We start from the raw sequence: 24,543 nt of genomic DNA on the forward strand, positions 1-24,543 counted from the left end.
AAAAAGTGCACGCTCCAAACAAAGGACCCTCCCCTATTTATCCCTAACGCAGGTGATGTACCTGTCCCCTTCCCATTGGTCATGTCAGGGCGCACATTTTTCCCGGTTGGCTAATTTGTAACAAATTGTCACTGGGAGAAGAGGGAAAGGGGATGAGGGGGTGGTTGCAGGAAGGCAAAACCGGAGCAAAATGGAGTAACCAAGATTTCCTTTGATAGAAAAGACATTTTGTTCCTTTCCACAATTGTCAGTGGCCCCTGCTGTGGCTCTAGTTACAGCTGAGCTCAGGTTCAATCCCTGGCCCAGCTGAAGACAATATAAAAGACCGTTTTCTGCTGGCGTTAGCTTGTGTCGAGTCTCTGACACTTGCAACCTAAAAAATCCTCACCCATACAGTCATTAGGGCCACACATTCGAGAGGAGGAAGGCTCTGCTGGAAGACCAAGTTCAGGTCCTTGCTAAGATTCCCCTCTGGAAATGACCAGATTGTAGTAACAAATGGACCAGAGGTGGGTCAAACGTCCAGCAGGGTCACCCACAGGCCAATCTTGACCATGGGTTTGCCTTTCCAGCACTGCCTTCTGCTCCTGATGTTTCCTTTCCTTGTCAGCGCCCCCAAATCCTCCTTATCTCTGAAGTCTCTCTTAGAGCCACATCTTCTAAGAATCCTTCCCTGACCCCACCCCAGCCTCTACCCTCTGACTTCTAGTATCAATTATAATTATCAAAGGACTGTGAACTATCTTATACCCACGTCTGCTTTCATTGTCTAGAATGGCACTTTAAAGACTTTGGGAGTTCCCGTCGTGGCTCAGTGGTGAACAAACCCGACTAGGATCCATGAGGATGTGGGTTCGATCCCTAGCCTCGCTCAGTGGGTTAAGGATCTGGCGTTGCCGTGAGCTGTGGTGTACGTTGCAGATGCAGCTTGGATCCCTCGTTGCTGTAGCTGTGTTGTAGGCTGACAGCTGTAGCTCCCTCCAATTGACCCCTAGCCTGGGAACCTCCATATGCCGAGGTTGCAGCTCTAAAAAAAAAGACAAAAGACAAAAAAAAGACTTTCATGTTATCTGTTTACAGTTTGTCACCTCACACCTGGTGAAGGTCAGAGATGGGGTCTGATGCTTTTGTGTCCCTGACAGGACCCAGTGTAAGGCCTGGTGCATAATAGCACCTCAGTGAATGTTTATGATTTAGAAACTTGTGGGTACAAGTGTGGGAGCCACAGGAGTCCACTCTGTATGCAGCTCTCCTCCGTGGGAAATAAACTCCTCTGCCTAAGTGTCCAGAATGACAGTGGGTTACATTCCCTCTAGCAAAACTCTCCATAAAAAAGGACTCATTTTGGAGTTCCCGTTGTGGCTCAGTGGTTAACAAATCCAACTAGGAACCATGAGGATGTGGGTTCGATCCCTGGCCTTGCTCAGTGGGTTAAGGATCTGGCGTTGCTGTGGCTCTGGCGTAGGCCGGAGGCTACAGCTCCAATTGGACCCCTAGCCTGGGAACCTCCATATGCTGCAGGAGCAGCCCAAGAAAATGGTGAAAAGACAAAAAAAAAAAAGACTCATTTTCACATCAGGGAGAGAGGCCAGAGGAGGAGGAGCAGCCCAAAAGAATGGCGATGAAGTGAGAATGTAGGTCTTTGCTGATGGCTGGGCCCTTCCAGAGCAGGTTTCCTGGGTCCCCTGGGATAGTGGAGAAGAAAAATGACTCCGTGCCTCAGACACCTCTGAACTCCCTGAGAGTGGAGTGCAGACCAGGAGGGTGGGCGTGGGGTGGGGAAAGGCACAGGTCAATCAGCAACTCTTTGCAAACATCTTCAGAGATGGGGCAGGTGCCACACGGAGAAACCAGTGTCCTCACTTCATGCTCACTCCTTTTGGATCCATTTCTTTCTTTTCTTTCTTTCTTTCTTTCTTTCTTTCTTTCTTTCTTTCTTTCTTTCTTTCTTTCTTTCTTTCTCTCTTTCTCTCTTTCTCTCTCTTTCTCTCTTTCGCTTTTTAGGGCCCCACTTGCAGCATATGGCATTTCCCAGGCTAGGGGTTGAATCGGAGCTACATCTGCCAGCCTACACCAGAGCCACAGCAACACCAGATCCGAGCTGCATCTGTGACCCACACCACAGCTCATGGCAACACCGGATCCTTGACCCATTGAGCAAGGCCAGGGATCAAACCCACATCCTCATGGATCCTGGTCGGGTTTGTTCACCACTGAGCCATGAAGGGAACACCTATCCTTATTCTTTGAAAGCCAGTGCTAGTTGAATAAACACATTCTGAGTCATTCATAAAAAGGGAGAGGATTTCCTTCCCTTCAGGTGTCCAAGAGTCACACCTGAGACCATAGAAACTACTGCACAGTTAGGCCCTCAGCTGGTCTCTAATTGTTTCCTGGCCCTTCTGGTTTTGTTTTTCTGTTTGTTTGTTGTTTTTTTGGCCATGTCCACAGTATGTGGATGTTCCCAGGCCAGGGACTGAACCTGCCCCACAGCAGCCACCTGAGCCACTCCAGTGAGAATACTGGGTCCTTAACCCACTGAGCCATGTGGGCACTCCTGGCTCTTCTGTGTTTTGGAAGCTGAGAAGTAGTCCTATGATCTGCCATCTGCAAACTGGAGGCCCAGGAAAGCTGGTGGTGTGGCTTGAAAACCACTGGCGTAGGTTCCAGGCCAAGTCTGGAGGCCTGAGAACCAGGAGTACAGAGGACACCAGAAGATCAATGCCCCAGCTCACAGTCAGGCAGAGAGTGAATTCAAACCCTCTTCAACTTTTTGTTCTATGTGGGTGCTCAGTGGATCCAATGAGGCCCACCTGCATTGGATCCGCACAGAGTGGGGAGGGCCACACACACTCAGTCCACCAGTTCAAATACTAGTCTCTTCTGGAAACATCCTCACAGACAACCAAAAACATTTAGCCAGATATCTGGGCATCCTGTGATTCTGTCAAGTATACACATAAAATTAACTCACAAACCCTAACATTTACCAAGTGTTTGCCATATCCCAGGCACGTGCTAAGTATTTTACTAATATTATCTCATTCTTAGAGATATACGTATGTGAGAATAGAGGAAAAAATACCTATATGAGGTGACTTCTAGGGTCTTTTCCAGTTATAAGATTCTTTTTTGTTCTTTTTCAGCTGCACCTGCGGCATATGGAGGTTCCCGGGCTAGGGGTCCAATTGGAGCTGCAGCTGGAGCCTGGGCTATAGCCATGGCAGCACAGGATCCAAGTCACATCTGCCACCTACTCTGCAGCTTGCAGCAGCACCAGATCCTTAACCCACTGAGCAAGGCCAGGGATTGAACCCACATCCTCACAGACATTATGTCAGGTTCTTAACTGGCTGAGCCACAGCGGGAACTCCCATAAGATCCTTTGACTTGACGTGTCGTCCAGGACACCAGGATATTGAAATGTGGGGAACCTAACACCCAGAAGCAGAAATAAAAACAACATTATTAGTTACCCCTTTCTACCCCTAGAAACTGTGCTAAAGTACCTTGCAGATATTTTCACACTTATTCCTGAGTAAACCCTGAGACAGTTACCACCCCTCATTCCATTTTCAGATGAGGAGACTGAGGCATAGAGAGGATAAGTGGCTTGCCCGAGAAGTGGAAAGCTGGCATTCAGATTCTGTTGACTCCAAAGCTTGCCCTTAACCATCCTTGGGACACCCAGAGGGACTGAAGAGCCCCCTCCCTCCTGGTCTGGATGCCTGAGAAGGTGCCTTTCCCTGGGGCCACGGGGATGCAAGGGAGCCGGGGGAAGAAGAGTGTTGTCTTAGGACCTGTGAGACTCACAGTGAGGAGTGGTGGCACGCAGGACAGCTGGGGCGGAGGAAAGTTCTGGAGTCAATTCTGCAGGAGCCTCTGAGCCCAGCGGGAGGAAGACTGACCCCTGACTCCCTTCAACAGCAGCTTTGCTCCCTCCGTCTCTCCCAGGGCAGGCAGGACAGAATGTTCAGAAGTTCTAGCGGTGGAACTCTTCCTCGGAAACAGGCAGTAGAGCTGTCATTAGGGCTTAAAAGTCTGTGGTTGCCAGGCAAAGGCCCTGCCTCACCTTTTATAGCTGGCTAGCTTAAGCCATCACGTCACAAGCATTTAGAGACTTTGGCTTTTTCCCCCTCTCATCTGTTTTATGACCCTGAACACATTCTTTTTTTTCCCCGTCATTCAGTTGGCCAGCCCCTTGAACAAGTCTGTAACTCATTTGTGAGCCTAGACGCTTTCTGGAGAGTTGGAAGCAATTCAGACAGGTTTGGTTGGGCAGAATAGGGTGGGGAAATGTCTTATCTTGGGTTTAATTTGCTTAAGTTGCTTGCACCTCTTCTGCCTGGGTCTAGTGGCTCCTTGGGAGCTGGGGCGGGGTATTAGGGTAGCCCAGTGGTGGCTAAGAGTATGAGTTTAGGCTGCAGAGGGCCCTGGGAACATGTCCTGGGTCTGACATTTATTTATTTGTCTTTTTGCCATTTCTAGGGCTGCTCCCATGGCATATGGAGATTCCCAGGCTAGGGGTCGAATCAGAGCTGTAGCTGCCAGCCTACGCCAGAGCCACAGCAACGCCAGATCCGAGCCGCGTCTGCGACCTACACCACAGCTCATATGGGTCTGACATTTAAAGAGCATTTGGGGGGGAGTTCCCGTTGTGGCTCAGTGGTTAACAAATCCAACTAGGAACCATGAGGTTGCAGGTTCGATCCCTGGCCTTGCTCAGTGGGTTAGGGTTCCGGCGTTGCTGTGAGCTGTGGTGTAGGTTGCAGACGCGGCTCGGATCCCGCATTGCTGTGGTTCTGGCGTCAGCCGGCAGCTACAGCTCCGATTTGACCCCTAGCCTGGGAATCTGCGAGAGCCGCCCAAGAAATGGCAAAAATAAATAAATAAATAAGACAAAATAAATAAATAAATAACGATCACCTGGGACTTGATCTCGCTAAGGCTCCATGTCCTCATCTGTAAAATGGGGGGAAACTACTACCTGACTCAAAAGGTTGCTGGGCAGTCCTCAAATGATGGTTGACTGCTCCTGGTCCTATGTTATCCCCATATCTTCCGAGCAGGCTGAGGACAACCACAGGCCCAGGATAAGGGTATTTGGATCATAGAATCAAGAGTAACAAAGCCAGGCTTCCCTCGCTAGACAAGCTTGGAGGTGAAAGGAAAAGAGAGCTTGCTGTAGCTGAAAGATCCGATTTGGGGTTCTTTAAGATCGTAGAATCCAAGATATCGTGGCATAGTGGAAATGAATCTGACTAGGAACCATGAGGTGGGCTCTGATCCCTGGCCTCACTCAGTGGGTTAAGGACCCGGCATTGCTGTGAGCTGTGGTGTAGGTTGCAGTTGTGGCTTGGATCTGGTGTGGCTGTGGCTGTGGCCGTGGCCATGGCTGGCAGCTACAGCTCTGATTAGACCCCTAGCCTGGGAACCTCCATATGCCGAGGGTGTGGCTGGCCCAAAAAAAGAAAAAAGAAAAGAAAAGAAAAAAAAAAGATGGTAGAATTCAAGATTTTCAGGATTGGAAGAAATCTTAGACATCCTCTAAGACTGCAAAGAGGGCAGTTACATACCAGGAGAGTGAGAAAGAGAGCAGGCTAGGCTGACCTCCACAAAGCACCACTCAGGCAGGGATTTGAGATTTTGATGGGAATGCCTGACAGCCAAGAACAGAATAGAACTGAGTGGGGTCTGTGAGCCAGGTCACTGCTCAGGCGGAGAAACAACGTTAGCCCATCTCCCCTTGGGCTGATTCTTCTTTCCCCCTGGAGGAGATGCTAGTGGATAGGAAACTACATGGAGCTGGTCCCAGTTGCCCTAATCTGGTTATAACCAACCCATGTTTCCTGTATGGTCTGGCATAGAAGCCAAAGGAGGGGTCTGCACCTGCACCTGGGCCCTATTGTTTCCTTGGCACAGCTGCTCTGTGCTCTTTGGACAAGACGGAGAAGCCGGGGAATCTATACCACCCCCGCCAGGAGGGAAATAACACCAACCAAAATTATAGCCAGGAAGAAATGCCTCCATCTGCAAGTAGCAGGGCAATTACCTCCTAATTAAGCTCTCATTAATTTGTTTTCCGAAAGTTACTGTACAGTACTTGGTAGGTGTCCCCCGCCCTGCTTGTCACCAAGGTGTTGAAGATCAAGCATTTCACACCAATCAAGGTGGAATTCTTCCATCTGATTAAATGTAATAGCCTGATTTAGTCCAGCATCATGAGGTGTTAGAGCCAGGCGCTTTTATCTTTGGAGCACTGGGAGGGATTGCAGGGTTTTTATCTTGAGTCCTGTGTTTCAGGGGAGGAAGAGGAAGCACCAGGAGAGGAAAAGATACAAAGCAGAATTCAGACCAATTTTTTTTTTTTTTTTTGGCCACACCCACAGCGTTCAGAAGTTCCTATGTCAGGGATGGAACCCACACCACAGCAGCCACCAGACAGATATAAGTGACAAAGCCAGATCTTCTACCCACTGTGCCACCAGGGAACTCCTAGGCCAATTTTTTTTTTAAAGTGTAGTCTACAGATCTCTCTTGCATCTAACTCACTTGCTTACTAAAAAAAGGCAGATTCCTGGGTTCTGTTTCTGTCCTGATGGGTTTTTTTTGAGGGGAGGGCTGTACCCATGGCATGTGGAAGTTCCCAGACTAGGGGTGGAATCAGAGCTGCAGCTGCTGGCCTGCACCACAGCCATAGCAATGCAGGATCCGAGCCATGTCTGCAAGCTACACCACAGCTCATGGCAACACTGGATCCTTAACCTACTGAGTGAGGCTGGGGATTGAATCTGTATCCTTATGGATACTGGTTGGGTTCATTACCGCTGAGCCCTGATGGGAACTCCTGTTTCTGTCCTGGGTCAGAAAGTTTCCAGGTGATTTTTATGAACACCTAGGTCTGAAAAAGCTTACATAGAAGTGGAAAGTCTATTAACCACATAGATACAAGAAGCATACGGACAACTCAAAACATCATCTCAGCTTATAGTTTGGGTTTTTTGTTTTTTGTCTTTTCTTTTTTCTTTTTATAGCCACACCTGAGGCATATGGAAGTTCCTGGCCTAGGGGTCGAATTGGAGCTGCAGCTGCCAGCCTATGCCACAGCCACAGTACCACACCGGATCCCAGCACCATCTGTGACCTATGCTGCAGCTTGCGACAATGCCGGATCCTAACCCACTGAACAAGGCCAGAGATGGAAGCTGCCTCCTCACAAAGTCTCTATCAGGTCCTTAACCTGCCGAGACACAATTGGAGCTCCAGCTTATAGTTTTTAAACCTACTCCAGGAAATCTTTCACTTTAACACTAGGCTAGATAAAGCTTCGCTGTCCCATGTTTACACTTCATTCATGTACAGGTAGTGATGTGAGGCAAAGCGAAAAACTTCAGGCCCAAAGGGCAGAAGTTAAAGAGGGAACATCATGTTTGTGTGTAAATCACCCCTAGATCATTCAAGGCGGATGTCTTGGGACCAGCTCCCTGGTCTCAGGTGTTGTAAATGCTGAGTTACTGCTCCTTTATCTACTGATAGCAAACATAAGTGTTCTCCAGAAATGGTTCACATGTGCTCCCAGGTTCTTGAAAAACCACAAGCGATTGGCAAATGTTTCTGTGGCAGACCCAAACTCAAACATCTCATTTCCTTCCAGAGCGCCCACAGCAGTGGCTACGAGCCTGAATGTAGTAAGGAGGGGTGACATCTTCCTCTTCCTTGCCCCACACTTTCTTCCCCTTTTTTTTTGTTTTTGTTTTGTTTTGTTTCTTTTTTTAGGGCCACTAACCTCCACCATGGCCACAGCAATGCCAGATCCTTAACCCACTGAACAAGGCCAGAGATCCAACCCACATCCTCATGGAGACTAGTTAGGTTCTTAAACTGCTGAGCCACAAGGGAACTCCTTTCTTCCCCTTCCTGATGTCAGATTTTCCTGACGCCTAAGGAGTCCAGACTGAGGGAAAAAACTTTTATTGATAAAGAGCTTCAGAAAGCAACCCCCCCCCCCACTCCTCCCACTGCTCCTTGCCCAGGGCACTGCAGAGTTGGGTCCTGCCCATGAAGATTTTGATACGGTTCTGATAAATTCTTTCTCCTTTTTTTCTTTTTTGGCCAATGCCTGCAGCATGCAGAAGTTCCTGGGCCAGGGATCGAACCCAAGCCATAGCAGTGGCAATGCTGAGTCCTTAACCACTAGGCTGCCAGGGACTCTAGGGTTCTGATGGATTCTGATTATAGGTTGCCTGGGTAACTCTGGAACATGTGGTAGTGGCACACTTAAAAAAAAAAAAATTCATTGAGATATATTTCATATACCACAAAATTTGCCCATTGAAAGTATGCAATTCAATGACTTTTAGTATATGAAATATTTTTAGTGTTTGTACTAAAGTATAAGAGTATTTGTACTTTTAAAAGAACCCCCAACCTGTTAGCAGTCACCCCCATTTCCTTCAACTTCCCATTACCCTACTCTAGCTCTAGGCAACCATTAATCTACTTTCTGTCTGTGTAGACTTGCCTATTCTGGACAGTTCATATAAATGGAGTTACACATATGTGGTCCTTCATGACTGGCTATTTTCACTTAGCACAATCTTTTCAAGGTTCATCTATGTTGTAGCATGAATTTGTACTTCGTTCCTTTTTTTTTTTTTTTTTTTTTTGGTAGGACCCCACCTGTGGCATATGGAGGTTCCCAGGGGCTAGGGGTCTAATGGGAGCTACAGCTGCCGGCCTACACCACAGCCATAGCTGCAGCAACATCAGATCTGAGCTGCGTCTGTGACCTGCACCACAGCTCATGGCAATGCTAGATCCTTAACCCACTGAGTGAGGCTAGGGATCCAACCGCAACCTCATGGTTCCTAGTTGGATTCATTTCCTCTGTGCCACGGAACTCCCCTTCATTCCTTTTAATGAGTGAATAATACATTTTGTTTATCAATTCACCACTTGATGGACAGTTGATTGTTTTCACCTTTTGGCTCTTATGAATGATGCTGCTATGCATCATTTGTGTACAAAATTTCATATGGACAGATGTTTTCATTCCTCTTGGGTTTATTACCTAGGAGTAGAATTGCTGGGTGATATGGTAACTCCATGTTTAACCTTTTGAGGAGCTACCACACTATTTTCCAAAGTGACTGTACCTTTCTACATTCACTCACAGTGTACGAGGGTTGTAATTTCTCTACATCTTAACACTTTTTAGAATGTGGGGTTTTTTGTTTTTTGTTTTTTTTGTCTTTTTGCCATTTCTTGGGCTGTTCCCTCGGTATATAGAGTTTCCCAGGCTAGGGGTCGAATCGGAGCTGTAGCTGCCGGCCTACGCCAGAGCCACAGCAACGCAGGGTCCGAGCCGAGTCTGCAACCTACACCACAGCTCACGGCAACGCCGGATCCTTAACCCACTGAGCAAGGCCAGGGACGGAACCTGCAACCTCATGGTTCCTAGTCGGATTCGTTAACCACTGAGCCACGACGGAACTCCTAGAATGTGTTTTTGATTTTAGCTATTCTAAAGGGTATGAAGTGATAATTTCATAATGTTTTTTGATTTGCATTTTCATGATGACTAATGATATTGAGTATCTTTTCAGGTGCTTACTGGCCATTTGTATATCTTCTTTGGAGAAATGTCTATTTAGATCTTTTGCCCATTTATAAATTTGGATTATTTGACTTTTTATTGAGTTGTTAGGAGTTCTTTACAATTTATAAGTACAGTCTTTTATCAGATATATGATTTGCAAAATCTTTCTCCCACTTGTTGCACGTTTTCACTTTCTTGACATCCTTTGAAGCATAAAAAGTGTACATTTTGATGATGTCCAATGTATCTGCTTTGTTGTTGTCATTGCTTGCGGCTCACATTGCAGGAAATGTTGCTGAAATGCAACTTGAAACTCTGAAAGCTTTGAGACCTGGGAGTTTGGTGGTGCTTTATAGGTTGCCTATGACAGAGATTTCCTCCAGTTTGGGGGTTTCACTCCCCACCCGGCCAGCCCTTGCTCCTTCTCTGGGCTGGAAGCACGGAGCCCTTCAGCAGGTTTCCATCCCCTCCTCTCCTGAGGTCTACCACAATAGAGCAGCTGAGAGGACAGTTTGGAAATGTCCTTTATTGTGAAAACTCAATGGCCTTTGTCTCTGAGATTTGAAATTTTGATGCAAATGTTGGCAAGCCCAGAGTTTGGAAGGAGGAGGGGAAGGGCTGGGAGAAGAAACCCTGCCATTGATTTCCAGGGTGAGTCATTTCAACTCTGTGTTGTCTTGGTTTTCTCACCCATAAAATGGGGAAAATACCGCCATCTCTCCATCTCAGGTGGGGGCACTTTGAAGATGAGTTAGAACACTTTGAGATTCTGGATTAAAGGCATTACAAGGTATTATTATAATAATAAATGACTTAATAGCGGAGGGGGTGAGGATACTAAAGCAAAAGGCAGAAAGAGAGAGGCTCTGGGCTGTGGAGCGACCTCGGTCTAGAACTCCTGGGCCCAGACCCAGAGTTTTATTCTTAGAAGTGAGACTGCGTGATTTCTCACAAACTGGCTTCTTTCCTCTGAATTCAGCATTGTTCTGCAGAGTACACCCTACATGACTTCTGCCATAAGGAAAGATTACACTCTTTTTAGGAAATAAGATATACATTAAAACAAATAGAAACTGGAGTTCCATTATGGCTCAGTGGTTAACGAATCCAACTAGGAACCGTGAGGTTGCGGGTTCGATCCCTTGCCTTGCTCAGTGAGTTAAGGGTCCGGCGTTGCCATGAGCTATGGCGTAGGTCGAACAAGCGGCTCGGATCCCACGTTGCTGTGGCTGTGGTGTAGGCCATCGGCTACAGTTCCGATTAGACTCCTAGTCTGGGAACCTCCATATGCCGCGGAGTGGTCCTAGAAAAGGCAAAAAGACAAAAAAAAAAAAAAAAAAGAGAGAGAAAGAAAAAGAAACAATAGTGCGGCGAAAGCAGAGTCCAGGTTCTAATCAAGGAATACGCATAACAATATCTTTGAGTTCTTCTGCAGGAACTAAAGCCCCCATCCAGGTTGGGGATGGTAACCTCTGGCTGAGCATAAGACTGCTGGAGGAGTTCCCATTGTGGCGCAGTGGTTAACGAATCCGACTAGGAACCATGAGGTTGCGGGTTCCGTCCCTGCCCTTGCTCAGTGGGTTAATGATCCGGCGTTGCCTTGAGCTGTGGTGTAGGTTGACAGAAGCAATTCGGATCCCGCGTTGCTGTGGCTCTGGTGTAGGCCGGTGGCTAAAGCTCTGATTAGACCCCTAGCCTGGGAAATCTCCATATGCCGAGGGAGCAGCCCAAGAAATAGCAATAAGGCAAAAAAAAAAAAAAAAAAAAAAAAAAAAGACTGCTGGAACACTGCCCTGTTACCATCAACCTATCAGAAGAAAGTCTGCATACAGTGGAAGATAAGGAAGACTCAGACCTCCTCCTCAAATGATGGTCCAGCAGAATCTCCAGAGTTCGTTTTGGGGCAGGAGTCTGTCATCTTTCCAGGTTGCCCACCTCCTGAATAAAGCAACCTTTCCTTTCCAATCAACACCTGTTTCTCGGAGTTCCCAATGTGGCTCAGCGGTAACGAACACAACAGGTATCCATGAGGATTCAGGTTTGATCCCTGGCCCTGCTCAGTGGGTTAAGGATTCGGTGTTACTGTGAGCTGTGGTGTAGGTTGCAGATGCAGCTTGCATCACAAGTAGCTGTGGCTGTGGTGTAGGCCGGCAGCTACAGCTCTGATTTGATCCCTAGTCTGGGAACTTCCATATGCCGCAGGTGGGGCCCTAAAAAGATAAAACCAAAACAAAACACAACACCTGTTTCTGGAGTATTGGCTTTCCTGTGGCAAGCAGATGAACCTGATTTTCCTAACACTCGCACACAAGGCCTCTGTGAGTATGGAGGGAGACTAAGTTTGTAAATAGCATGGCAGGAGCCCTATACAAACAGTAAGCACTCACTAAATGAGTTATTATTACTGTGGTAAGGCATTACCACCTCTGCGGATGCTGCTCCCCAATGGCTTAGTTGAGTCCGAGGCCTTCTTTGGAGGCTAGAATTTGAGGTGGGCAGGAAGGGATTGATAGGATTAGGGTGATCAGAGAAGAAAGCAGGATCAAAGAGAAGCGGAAGCCTCAGGATGGGCTGCCTGGGGCAAGCAGACGGGGACTGGGGCTTCCCATTCCCCCCACCCCGGCCGGCTGCGTGGCGGGCTGTATCGGGCAGAACCGCGTTGGCTGTTTAGCTCCGATCTCCCCGCCCAGCTCTCCAATCTCGGCGTTCACCTTCCCTCCGGGGCTGGAGCGGACCCTCCCTCCCTGAGGAATGTGCGACCCTCCCTCTCCGAGGAATGTGCGTCCGGCTTCCCCTGCCGGTCATGCCCGGCGCGTACCTCTTTCCACCCCCACCGCTGTAGGTAGGCAGGAACCCCGCTGTCTCCACCCCACCCTCCGCCAGGATCCAGTTTCAAAGTCACCTGAAAGCCATTTCCTTCCGCGCACGCCCCTCCCCCTCCCTGTAAATCACCTGGGGCTCGCGTTTGCCTGGAGTAGCTTATTTGTCTTTCTTTTTTCTGGCTTTTTTTTTTTTTAATGAACTCTATTATTAAGTCGTTTACTAGACGCACTTATCTCTCCTGGATGTCAAACAAACCCAGTGGTTCTGATGTCATTGTCCCTTTCCTCCTCCCATGCTGGGCTCCTCTTCCTATCTTGTGCTGTGGCAGCATCTTCCCCCCGCCCCCCAGCACCTTTGCTGATGTATTATTTCAGGTTTTAAAGTTTATGCTCCTGCTCCAAACCCGGTCTGTCTTTATTGTGTGTCCCTGTTCCGCCCTTCAGCCTCTCACTTTCCAGGTGTGCACTTTTCCGCGCCCGTATGATTACATACAAACAAAACCAGGAGACAGGTTCTCTTCGTTTTACCAAAATGAACCCTTTATTACACAGCTTTCTGCCTCTTGTTTTCCCCACCTAGCAGTCTCTAGGTGGACTCCCTCTAAGTTATCGGCTTCTTCATCTCTGGACAGCTTTTCCGAGGTTTGGCTTTACATCTGTAAATGGTCACGGGGACAGAATTTCGGTGAGGAATTCAAGACGTGCCTTTCTGACTCAAAAAATCGAGATGACCTGCTCCGGTAGGATCAGGAGTCCCAAATCCGATTCCAGCTAATGACTCACTAGGGAGTCCCCTTTCGTGTCCATACAGTGGGGGCTCTTTGGGCCATCGGGAAGTGGTGATATCAGGTCTGTGACACCGGGGTAACCCCCTGCCCCCACGTGCGTCTTTTGTGTCTTAGCGTACCTAGGCTGCCGGGAGGCGGCCAGCGTTTGGCTGGACCCACACCGCCGGGGCCGCGCGCTCGCCTCACCTGCGGGCGTTAATCATTAGCGGTGCGCGAGCCCCACCACCGCCGCCGCAGCCTTTACCCCATGTTCCAGCTCGCAGCACCGCGAAGTTTCCCCCCGCCGAGCCGCCAATCGCGGGATTCCAGCCGCGGGCCAGAGTCTCCACCCACTGGAAAAATTCCTGGTCCGCCCTCCGTCCCTCCCGCTGCAGCTCCCTCTCGGCTCGGCCCCGACTTCCTGCCGGGCGCTGGGAAGGCGCGCGCGGGCTGGGGTCCCGGGGGGCCGCGCTCACAGCTGGCCGCGCCCCGGCCGCCAAGGGGCTGGCAGTGGGCGGGAACTGCCCGCAGCCTCGGCCCCTTCCCAGAGCGACTTTCAAACTCGCGCTCGCGTTGCGGCTGCATCTGGGTGGCTTCGCGCGCCTGGCGTTCCGGACCTGGCGAGGCGACCACTGCTCGGTGAGTGTCCCTCGTTGCTCCCCGCGCCCTCTGCCAGTGCAGCCGGCGGGGCGGCAGTTCCTGGAGGGGTGTTGAAGCCCCCACCCTCCAGGGTGCTCGCCCCAGCCCGCTGCGGGGTGAGGACTAGAGATGGCAGTGGGGGGCCCAGGGCCGCATGGGCTTCTCTCAGGGCGACCCTCCAGGGCTGGAGCTCGGGAGGCTACTGCCAGGAGACATTTTTTGTCCTTTAGCCCCCACCCCGGAAACGAAAGGAGCGTACACGCCGGGTGACTCCAGGAGGCTCAGTTTGAAATCTGGGAAGCCTGCGAGGTTGCGCCCACCCGCGCCCACGGCAGGAGGTTTTAGGAGGGCTGGTCTTTGCCTCGCACTGTGGACCCGGGCAGGGTAAACTCTTTTGGGCAAGGAACCGAGCCTCTGGTCCCGGTAGCTCGAGAGGCGCCAGCAGCCTGTTCCGGGTTGGTGCCACACGGTACTCGCTCTGGGAATCTCAGATCGTATCCTAGAGGGATTAGATTGGGGGCCAGAAAAGGGGCGTCGGGGAGTCGAAAGCACATAGGCGATTGCCCGCCACGGTCTCAACCTCGCCCACTCCCAAAGTGGGTTCGGTTAATTTTCTCCCTCTTCTTAGCCCTTTGGTTTGGAAAGCTAAGAGAAGGGGTGCAAACTTGAAAATTTCAAGACTTTTTAGGGAGCTGCTTTTTACTCTTTGGAGCTGCTTTTGAAAACAAAAGGAAGAACCGAATGGGAACTGTAATAGTGGGGGAGGCTGGAGGGGTGTGGCCTGGGGTGGGGCGATGTTAGTGGCCACTGTTAAGAGCTGCACCCTTGAAGTCACTCACTAAACTGTTGGCAGATGAAAGGGCCGGTCTCCTGTTCTGGGGCTCCCAAGAGACGATCTGGACTGCATCACCCTACAGGGAACCCCGGGCTGGGAGTTCCCAGGGTCTCCTCAGCCCTGCCTCTGTGCGCTGCCCAGCCACACCGGCCTTGCTTAAGAAATAATAAGCAGGGAGAGTAATGACAGCCCCCAGGCCTTCCCACAGAGCATTTTGTCTGCCTCCCTTCAGGAAAGTGCCTTTCCAGCCTCTCCTATGCTGGATTCGGAGTGGAATCCTGAGTGACTTCACCCCAATCATTTCCAGCAGAAAACCTAGAGAATAAGAACCGCAAAGAGGTGTACCCCTTCTCTGTTCACCCTCTTCGCTGTGGTCCTGCTCCTGCTGTTAACACTCCTGCCTCTGCTGCCCCCTTCCCTTCCCAGAAGGCCGGGCAACCCCTTGGCTCCCCAGGTATATTGCTCTGGTGATGAGGCAGGGAGTGGGCATGGGCTGAACTGAGTCAGAGGGAGGGGGTTTGCCTAGGAGCTGCCATGAGCTTTCCTACTGCCTGTTATTAGAAGTGGCATATCTGGGATAGTGGGACAACCCCAGGCCTGGGTAGGAGTCCAGCACAGGATTTTGCCTGAGTTTTAGTCCTGGCTCTACTCTGTGGCATCAGGGATTGATAGAGTCATTTGGGCTGGAAGGCACCTGAGATGAGCCTATGCCCCCTGCCCATGAAGGCAGCAGAGCCCAGAGATGGGAGCCTGGTTCCTCCTGTTGGCCAAATAGGGGCCAAAACTCAGATTTCCTCACTGTCGAATCTGTGCTTTCTCCAACATGACCTGAGCAAGTCACATATCTTCTCTGACTCAGTTTCCACATGAATAGAATTGGGTCCTTGCCTGCTTTTCCTCAGAGGCTCTGGTAAGGATCAAAATGTGTCCTGTACATGGAGAGAGCTGCAAAAACTCCTGTGCAGAATAAAGGGCTCACTGTGGCTGGCAACGGTGGGGCGGGGCTCGAGAGCTTTACAATTTAGTGCATGTGTCCCATATGTGCCAAGGAGAGAGTAGATAACCAGGAGCCAATAGTGGACATTTATACCCTGGCCTCTAGTATTTCAGCTCCAGAGTAAACATTTGCTTTACCAGATCCACAGCTATCCCCGGGTCACTGTGTTTACACTGGAGGTGGCCAAAGGCCATGGCCTGAGAGATGACAAGGGCAGGAAGGGAAGAGGACCTATGTTCCAGATGTATGGCTTGCGCCTTCAGCCCCACTCTCCTCTCAGAACCTTGCGAAAGCTCAGATTCCACGCCTGGGGGTGGGGTGGGGGGGTTGCTGCCAGCCCAGGCTAAGCACTGACTTTGAAGGTTCTTGGTGAAACCATCTAGCTATTCCCTGTTGTGTGGAGGGGACTCTGGGCGCTGGGCGGACGGGGTTTGTGTGTGTTGCCTTTGCAGCTGCACTGAGGGCTGTCTTCAGCTCCTCACTAGCAGCCACCCCCACCCCCCCATCACAATCCCAGACTCCCCCTCTGACCCGGCCACTGTGCAGTCCTGTCTCTCTGGCCAGCTGCATGTCCATAGGCCTTTGTTTCAGAGTGGTAAGCCCGCCCTCCCCAGCAGAAGTCCTCAGGCTTGGGCCCTGGCAGCTGGAAATTACTACTAACCAGCAGGAAGGCTTTACTGGAGTCCACAGGGGACCTGGCAGACCTTCATTTCCTCTTGGAGGTCCCATCTGGAGCCCCCACCTTGCCCCTGACCAGGTTCTCTCACCATCTTTTCCCACCTCTCCTTTCTTCCCCTGAATGGATAGATTGTCCTCCTTTGCTTCCTGCACTCACTGCTCTTAGCTGTATTTTAAAGTATTCATTCAACAGGTTTTTTTTTGGGGGGGGGAAGCATCACTGGACGCAGGGGACAGCAGTGAACAAAACATACAACAATCATTGGCCTTGGAGTTTCCGTTGTGGCTCAGTGGTTAACAAATCCGACTAGGAACCATGAGGTTGCACGTTCGATCCCTGGCCTTGCTCGGTAAAGGATCTGGCGTTGCCGTGAGCTGTGGTGTGGGTTGCAGATACGGCTCGGATCCTGAGTTGCTGTGGCTCTGGCATAGGCCAGTGGCTACAGCTCCGATTCGACCCCTAGCCTGGGAACCTCCATATGCCGCAGGAGTGGCCCTAGAAAAGACAAAAAACAAACAAAAAACAATCATTGGCCTCATGGATGACTTCTAGTGGGGGAAGCAGACAATAAGCAGAACAGACAATTGAAAGGGAAGGTAAGTTAATGATAATTAGTGAAATCTGATGGGGAAGGTGGATGGAATTGTCATGGGGGTGAGGGGAGAGGGTGTTTCAGATTGGGGTGCCTAGGAGGCATCCTGAGGAAGGGATATTTGGTAATTACTGAAGGAGGAATTTCCTCTCATCTCTGATGTCCTCTTGAAACCCAGTTCAGGCAACTCACTGCAGCACTGAGGAGCAGGGCTTGGAATTGCATATACTGGGATTCAGATCCCGGCTTGACAGCTTGCTAGCTCCTGCGGTGCTAAACTCCTTTGAGCCTGTGTTTCTCACCTGTAAAGTGGAGTTAGTCATCATACCTACCATGTATGGTTTTATGAGACTGAACAGTGAGCTAACATGTGTTAACTTCTTAGGGCTTATAGAGCTATTCAGTAAGTGACAGTCTTTTTTTTTTTTTCCCTTCTTCTTTGGCTGTCCCAGAGCATATGGAGTTCCCAGGCCAGGGATCAGATCAGAGCAGCAGTTGCAACCCAAGCAGCAGCTGTGGCAACACTGTATCCTTAACCACAGTACTGGGCGGGGGAGGATCCAACTTGCATCCCAGTGCTCCAGAGACACTGCCTATCCATTGTGCTACATCGGGAACTCCCATTAGTGAGAGTCTTTTATGTTGTTATTTCTCCAACCAAATTCTGCAGGGCGAGCCCACGTTATTTAATGCCATCATTGCTAAAGCCTCTAGATGGAAATCTTTCCGTTTTAGGCATGTGGGGGATTCATGAGAGGGAGGTGGCAATAGAAACCCTAGTTAGTGCTGACTCTCGAGCTGGTGAGACTTTTCTACCCTATCCTGGATTTGTTGAGGATGTGGGACTCCCAGGTGTGTGTGCGCGCTGCTTCCCCTGCTGCCTGGGTGAGCTGGGGCGGCCTGACCCTCCCCTGCCCTGGAATTTCCCTTGCTTCCAACCAGCCAGGATGAATCACACCTCCATCCCTGCCACTCACTCTGCCTCACAGCTGGGAAGGCTCTCTGCCCCTCCCCCAGCGTCCTGTAGATAAATGAACCCTCAGAGAGGGAGACGACGGGACGGCGAAAACGCAGGAGGGGCAGGGGAAAGCTGGGCAGATGCCGGGTGGAGTTGTTTTAGGAGCCCAGAGGTGCAGGAGGCTTCCGATGGCAGCTCAGAGGCAGCTCCAGAAAAAGGTTCAAAAAGGGTCCACCGTGGACCCGAAATTTCAAGTTGACAGAATGGACAGACACGACGAGCGCCCAGAGTCTGGCTGGACTCGGCTCAGCTCGACGCCGCTTCCGCCAGCTGATCTGAGGATCCTCGTCTTGTCTGAGCTGGAACCTAGACCTCAAAGGGAGGAGCCTGATCTCAAAGCCTGCTGTCAAAAGCTGCGGTGAGCGGTTTCCTGGGGGCCCGGCCCTGGCTCAGGAAGCGGGGCTGGGCGGCGGAGGGCGAGGCCTGGGGAAGCGGTCATCCGCCAGACCACTCCCCTTGAGAGCCCCGTTCCACGCGCAGGATAGCCCAGCTGGCCCTGTGGGGAAGGAACTTTCCCGGCCCGCCAGTCAGTGCTGGGAGCCTGGCTGAAGCCAGCTTTAATCTGGCTTCGGAGGAAGTGGCAATAGGGCCCCAGAACGCCTCAGGCATTTTTATGACGGTTGTGTGACCTCAAGTCAGAGAAGAGAATGAAAACTGGGCCGGGTCCATTAACCTGTGATCGGAAGGAAGTGCAGCCAGAGGCGCTGGCAGCCCCTCTGGGTATTGGCCCTCGAGGATAAAGGCTGGCCTTGTTAGCAGGGTCTCTGCTCTATTTATTTTATTTGTACCCTGTTTAGCAGCTGTCTGATGACAAAGACTGTGCTTGAGTTGTCTTTGCGCACACCTAGTATGGAGAACAGAGTAAACCATAATCAAAAGAGTATGATGAGCTTGTGCTGGGGTCCTATCTTTTTTTTGTTTGTTTTTTGTCCTTTTAGGGCTGCATCCACGGCATATGGAGGTTCCCAGGTTAGGGGTCTAATCGGAGCTGTAGCTGCCAGCCTATACCACAGCCACAGCAACGCCAGATCCGAGCTGCATCTGTGACCTGCACCATAGTTCATGGCAATGCCCCACTGAGTGAGGCCAGGGACTGAACCTGCAACCTCATGGTTCCTAGTCAGATTCGTTAACCACTGAGCTACAATGGGAACTCCTGGGGGGGGGGGAGGTCCTATCTTGAGAGTAGTCTAGGCTTGGTGATTTCACCTGCTTCAGCTTTTGTTCCATGGGGCCAGAGGAAGAAGGCAATGGTGGGTTAAGCCTAGCCCTGGGTGGGCTGTTGCTATATGGGAATGCCAGCTAAGGAAGAATGGGGCTTTTTCTAGTTCTCTTGCTGGCCTTTGGAGAGGGAGCCCTCCTGGCTTAAGCTCAAGGAATGGATTTTTTTTTTTTTTTTTGGCTGCACCCAAGGCATGTGAAAGTTCCTGGATTTGGGACTGAATCCAAGTGGCAGCTGTAACTACGCCACAGCTGTGGCAACACCAGATCTTTTAACCTACTATGCTGGGCCGGGGATTGAACCTGTGCCTCCACAGTGACCTGAGACACTGCAGACGGATTCTTAACGTCCTGCACCACAGTAGGAACTCTAAGGAATGGATTTTTAAGGACTCTCAAACTCTGTTTCGTGCTGAGCAGGCTCTGGGGCTGACCACAGGACCTGATTGAGGTTCCAGTGGGCACAGTGGTGACTGTGCATGTAGCCTTTTGGGAAACAGATATTCGAGGGTACTGGGGTTGCTCTCATTGTTGCTGGAGTTTGGCTGAGAATGGAGGGAGGGAGGCTAGAGGAGTAACAGGTCTACTTTATTGTGGTAATGGGATCTTAGGAGGAAAGAAGGGTTCTGTAGGTACTGGAAGCTCTTAAAAACTCATATCCTTTCCTCCCAGGCCACAAGACTGTGTGTGTATGTGTTTGTGTATAAGTCAGAGATTCTTGAGCAGTAGATGGCAAGTGTTTATTGAAAGGAAAAGGGAACTGGTACTTTTGTGGCCTTTATCTATCCTATCCATTGCCAGGATGGATGCTGCACAGTAGGAGTCCGATAAATATTTGTTAAATAAGTAAGACCCTACTCTGTGATGAAACTTCAGGATTTAGAGACGTTTTCACGCTCTTTGCAAATGGTCTATTCCTGCCTGAAAGTGTCTAGGATACAGTATAAGATTCTAAGCCATTGAACCTGTGGTCAGCTGCGCTGATCCAGGGGCAGGCAGCTCTGTATTCCTCCAGCCTGGACAAGTGAAAGGGTGCCTGTGGTCACTGGGACCAATCCTCCCAGGCCTGCTGAGAGTTTGCCCCCATGCATGTTGGGTCCGAAGTGGTTGGTAGGGTGTGACTGTGGGCTTGATTTATGGTTCATCCTGTAATATCCCATCTCTCCTACTCCTACCCTATTTAGGACATGGCTCTCCAGCAGCTTTGCTTCTATGCATATGGCCAAGACCTAAGTTCCTGCATTTTTTTTCACACCCCAGCCCCCTCAGACCCTAATAGGAGTTGTGTCATCCTATTTCCAAGCCTGCAACTGAGAGGAAGCAGCAAAGGAAAGAGTGTCGAGAGACCAGCATAGAGAGGAAAAATGACCCTCGTGCAACTTACAGTTGACAGTAAGCGTGGAGGGAGATCAAAACACTAAAAATCAACCTCAAGCATAAGAGCTGGAGGTCATTTATTTAGGTGGAATGGCTTGGCATGCCTCGGCCCTTGGGGGATCATCATTTTGATAATTGATGCTTTGCTGGTAATGGCGATCCTGAGTCATCAAGAAAAGGTTAAATTATCTTCCCTTGACCGTTTAGGAAGGCAGGGAAGAAAGTGTGTAATGTGGGGCTTTTTTTTGGTCTTTTTAGGGCCGAACCCGCAGCATATGGAGGTTCCCAGGCTAGGGATCGAATTGGAGCTATAGCTGCCGGCCTACACCACAGCCAAGCCATGTGGGATCCGAGCCACGTCTGCAATCTATACCACTGCTCACAGCAATGCCGGATCCTTGACCCACTGAGCAAGGTCAGGGATCGAACCTGCGTCCTCATGGGTACTAGTCAGATTCGGTTCTGCTGAGCCACGATGGGAACTCCTAACATGTTTGTGAAAGATGTCCCAATTCGATTGACTAAAATTTAAAATTGTGGCTACTTAGGTAATAATATCACCAGTCCTCTCAAAAAGGCAAAGTAAGCGGTGGTACCCCCAATTACAGATAAGGAAACCGGGTCCACACAAGATGGGTAACTTTTCTAGGATCATTCGGCTAAGACTTGGCAGGGATGAGTTTGAACTTCTGAATGACTCTGGAGCACATGATCTGAGCTCTGCCCCAGACTGTTTGGAAACTGGGCATGCTCTTGAAACCATGGCTTTTTGGACAGCTCTCTCTGCAGGGGTTCTGGCCAGTCAAGGCTTCATGGTGTTACTGCAGAGCCAGGATGAGCCCACACTTAATTCTGCTCCACCCAGAGCAGACTGCCAGTGATCCCAAAGGGTGCTTGCCTCAGTGGAAATTAGAATGCCTTCAGTACATTTACATGTTAAGCATTTACCTAGGTGCCACACAGCACTGTCTGAGGTCAGAAAATGACGGGGAGGAGCTGCAGTTTCAAAAATCCCAGGCCTCTTTCCATCGGGAGCTTTGTTCCTTTGTTTTGGTTCTGGATGCTGCTGAAAGATGCAGTCTCAGTGCTGGTTGTTCCAGTTCGTCTCCAGTGTGGTGGGGGCCCACTCCTGCCTAGGAACCCCTACCCCCCGTGTTCCCATCACCCATATCTGGCAAATGGCAATTTTATCCTATTTACTTCTCTCCTTTATTATAGAGATAGAATGTTATGGGAGGCAAATAAAGCTTCTTTTTTCTTCCTTATCCCTTTCTTAGCCCTCCCTCCCCACAAGTTACATTCTCCTGAATACAGTGTTTATCGTTTCTTTGCACATTTTAATACTTTTTACTATTATCTGTAAGTATAGCATTGTGTTGTTTTGATTTTGACGTATGTAGCATTACATTGAGTGTATTCTTCTTGAACTTACATTTTTGTTTTTGGCCGCACCCATGGCATGCAGAAGTTCCCAGGCTAGGGATCGAGCTTGTGCTACTGCAGCACTCAAGCTGTAGCAGTGACCACGACGAATCCTTAATCCACTGCACCACCAGGGAACTCCAGACTTGCATTTTTATTTTTTTATTGTTTTTTGCTTCTTATGGCTGCACCCAAGGCCTATGGAGGTTCCTAAGCTAAGGGCCGAATTGGAGCTGCAGCTGCCGGCCTATGCCACAGCCACAGCAATGCCAGATCTGAGCCGCATCTGTGACCTACACCACAGCTCATGGCAATGCCAGAGCCTTAACCCACTGAGCAATGCCAGGGATCGAACCTGCATCCTCATGGATACTAGTCAGATTCGTTTCCACTGAGCCATGAGAGGAATTCCAAAAACTTGCATTTTTAAAAATCCATTGTGGTCTAGATTTATCCTTGTTGATATATTTAAGTCTAATTTGTTCATTGAGCTGTCATCTAGTATCTATTGTATAATTATATTACAGCTCCTTTATGGATGGACATTTAGGTTGTTTCTATTTTCTTACCACTATAAGAAATACCGTACTGGCCATCCGTGTAATCTTCTGCACCGTGTGTTTCAGGGGTGGGATTCCTGGGTTGTAAGTTACGCTTTTCATGGTATAGCCGTGGGAGTTCTCTAGTGGCTTAGCAGGCTAAGGATCTGACGTTGTCACTGCTGTGGCACAGGTTGCTGTTGTGACCCAGGTTGGATCCCTGGCCTGGTAACTTCTATGTGCCGTGGGAGCAGCCAAAAAAAAGATACGAGCAAATAAGGTCTTGAAGAAATTTGTAACTGATTCCTGTTCTTAGCAGAAATACAAGAGCCCCATTTCACTAACATTTGGATTGTGTCTTATAATCTAGTAGATACACAATGTTTTTGTTTTTTTTTTGGCCACCATCTGGCATATGGGGTTCCTGGGCCAGGGGTCAGATCTGAGCCACAATTCCAACTTATGTCACAGCTGCGGCAGCGCTAGATCGTTTTAACCCAGTGCTGAGCTGGTGATTAATTATACGTCCTGGTGCTGCAGAGATGCTGCTGATCCCCCTGTGCCACAGTGGGAACTCCTAAAATGGTATCTTTATTTTCTTTATTTATTTTTTGTCTTTTTGTCTTTTCTAGGACCGCACTCGTGGCATATGGAGGTTCCCAGCCTAGGGGTCTAATTGGAGCTGTAGCTGCCGGCTTACACCACAGCTCATGGCAACGTTGGATCCTTAACCCACTGAGCGAGGCCAGGGATTGAACCCGCAGCCTCATGGTTCCTAGTCAGATTCATTAACCACTGAGCCACAATGGGAACTCCTATTTTATTTTTAAATTATATTTTAAAATTAGCACTTTTGTTTAAAGGTAGGGATGAACACTTTTTGTGTTTATTGACTAGCCATGTTTATTGTTCTGTGAGACTGCCCATTTTTTCTTTTTTTGGCCATGGCAGCATGTGAAATTTCCAGGGCCAGGGATCAGACTTGTGCCACAGCAGCTACCTGAGCCATAGCAGTGACAATGCTGGATCCTTAACCCACTGAGCCACCAGGGAACTTTGAAACTTTGCCCTTTACATTAAAAACAAAAACAAAAAACAAAAAATCTTTTTCTGGAGTCCCTGTTGCGGCTCAGCAGGTTAAGAATGCAACACAGTGTCTGTCGGATCTCTGGTCTCACTCAGTGGGTTAAAGATCCGGCAAGCTGCAGCTTAGGTTGATGATGTGACTTGGATCAGGTGTTGCTGGGATGCAGGCCTGCAGCTGCAGCTCTGATTGGACCCCTGGCCACGGGCATTTCCATATGCTGCAGGTGAGGCCCTAAAATGAAAAAACAAAACAAAACGAAACAACTTTTTAACCAGATAATACATCCGCATGATTCAAATCTCAAAAGGTGATACAGAGAAAAGTCTTCAACCTCTGTCCTCTTGCTCCCCACCCTACAAGTTAGAGATTCTTGGTACTTTTTCAGTTATAATTATCATTGTCTTTTTCTTGTTGGTTTTTAGGAGTTAAAAAATGTATATATATATGTGTGCAAGTATGTTAAATAAATGATACTCTTTTGTAGGTTATATTGATTACATATAGCTCTGGATTGTCTTAACCGTATCAATGTCTTTTTCAAAGGGAAGCTTTAATTCTTTTTTTGGTCACGCCCATGGTGTGTGGAAGTTCATGGGACAGGGATCAAACCCGAACCACAGCAGTGACAACACCAGATCTTTAACCAACTGTACCACAAGAGGACTCTGAGAAGTTTTAATTTTAATGTCAGATTTGCCAGTCTCTTATTTGTACTTTCTACAGCTTGTTCAAAAATCTTTTTCTATCCTGATTTTTTTTTTTTTTTTGGTCTTTTTGCCTTTTCTAGGGCCACTTCCCATGGCATATGGAGGTTCCCAGGCAAGGGGTCCAATTGGAGCTGTAGACACCAGCCTACGCCACAGCCACAGCAACTCGGGATCTGAGCTGTGTCTGCAACCTACACCACAGCTCACGGCAATGCCAGATCCTTAACCCACTGAGCAAGGTCA

At 49.4% G+C, this 24,543-nt stretch overlaps 2 protein-coding genes across 33 annotated transcripts in view; one reads left to right on the forward strand and one right to left on the reverse strand.

Moving 5' to 3' along the window:
- Window positions 1-12,938: 12,938 nt before the first annotated feature.
- LOC102158547 (uncharacterized) lies at window positions 12,939-14,380 on the reverse strand. Its single transcript, XM_084970570.1, has 3 exons — window positions 14,188-14,380; window positions 13,395-14,106; window positions 12,939-13,076 (listed from the first exon to the last, which is right to left on the reverse strand). Exons 1-3 carry the CDS (start codon window positions 14,378-14,380, stop codon window positions 13,022-13,024), a joined length of 960 nt encoding a protein of 319 aa, XP_084826696.1. The 3' UTR covers window positions 12,939-13,021.
- PLEKHG3 (pleckstrin homology and RhoGEF domain containing G3) overlaps window positions 12,991-24,543 on the forward strand; it is a 47,173-nt gene continuing 35,620 nt past the window's right edge. For 22 of the 32 annotated variants that reach the window (XM_005666313.4, XM_084969456.1, XM_084969437.1 and 19 more), the window contains exon 1: window positions 13,739-13,826. The gene's annotated coding sequence lies outside the window, so the exon portion shown is untranslated. Of the gene's footprint in view, window positions 13,270-13,738; window positions 13,827-14,893; window positions 15,116-20,428; window positions 20,561-23,742; window positions 23,817-24,543 lie in introns of those variants that run through there. The other 10 variants (XM_084969455.1, XM_084969442.1, XM_084969462.1 and 7 more) reach the window with 4 other exon arrangements.

The sequence above is a fragment of the Sus scrofa genome, chromosome 7, assembly GCF_054392235.1.
Source record: "Sus scrofa isolate SSC_HxYL_T2T_F1_AM1 chromosome 7, Sscrofa_HxYL_maternal_Yorkshire_Landrace_v2.0, whole genome shotgun sequence".
NCBI classification, from domain to species: domain Eukaryota; kingdom Metazoa; phylum Chordata; class Mammalia; order Artiodactyla; family Suidae; genus Sus; species Sus scrofa.

Excerpts from the sequence above, each read along its gene's own strand:
- LOC102158547 (XM_084970570.1), bottom strand. The coding sequence starts at position 14,380 with ATGTGCTTTCGACTCCCCGACGCCCCTTTTCTGGCCCCCAATCTAATC. Across the intron at positions 14,107-14,187 it reads GCCCGGGTCCACAGTGCGAG|CCTCCTGGAGTCACCCGGCG; the intron begins GCAAAGACCAGC and ends TTTCAAACTGAG. Across the intron at positions 13,077-13,394 it reads CTAATGATTAACGCCCGCAG|ATGTAAAGCCAAACCTCGGA; the intron begins GTGAGGCGAGCG and ends GACCATTTACAG.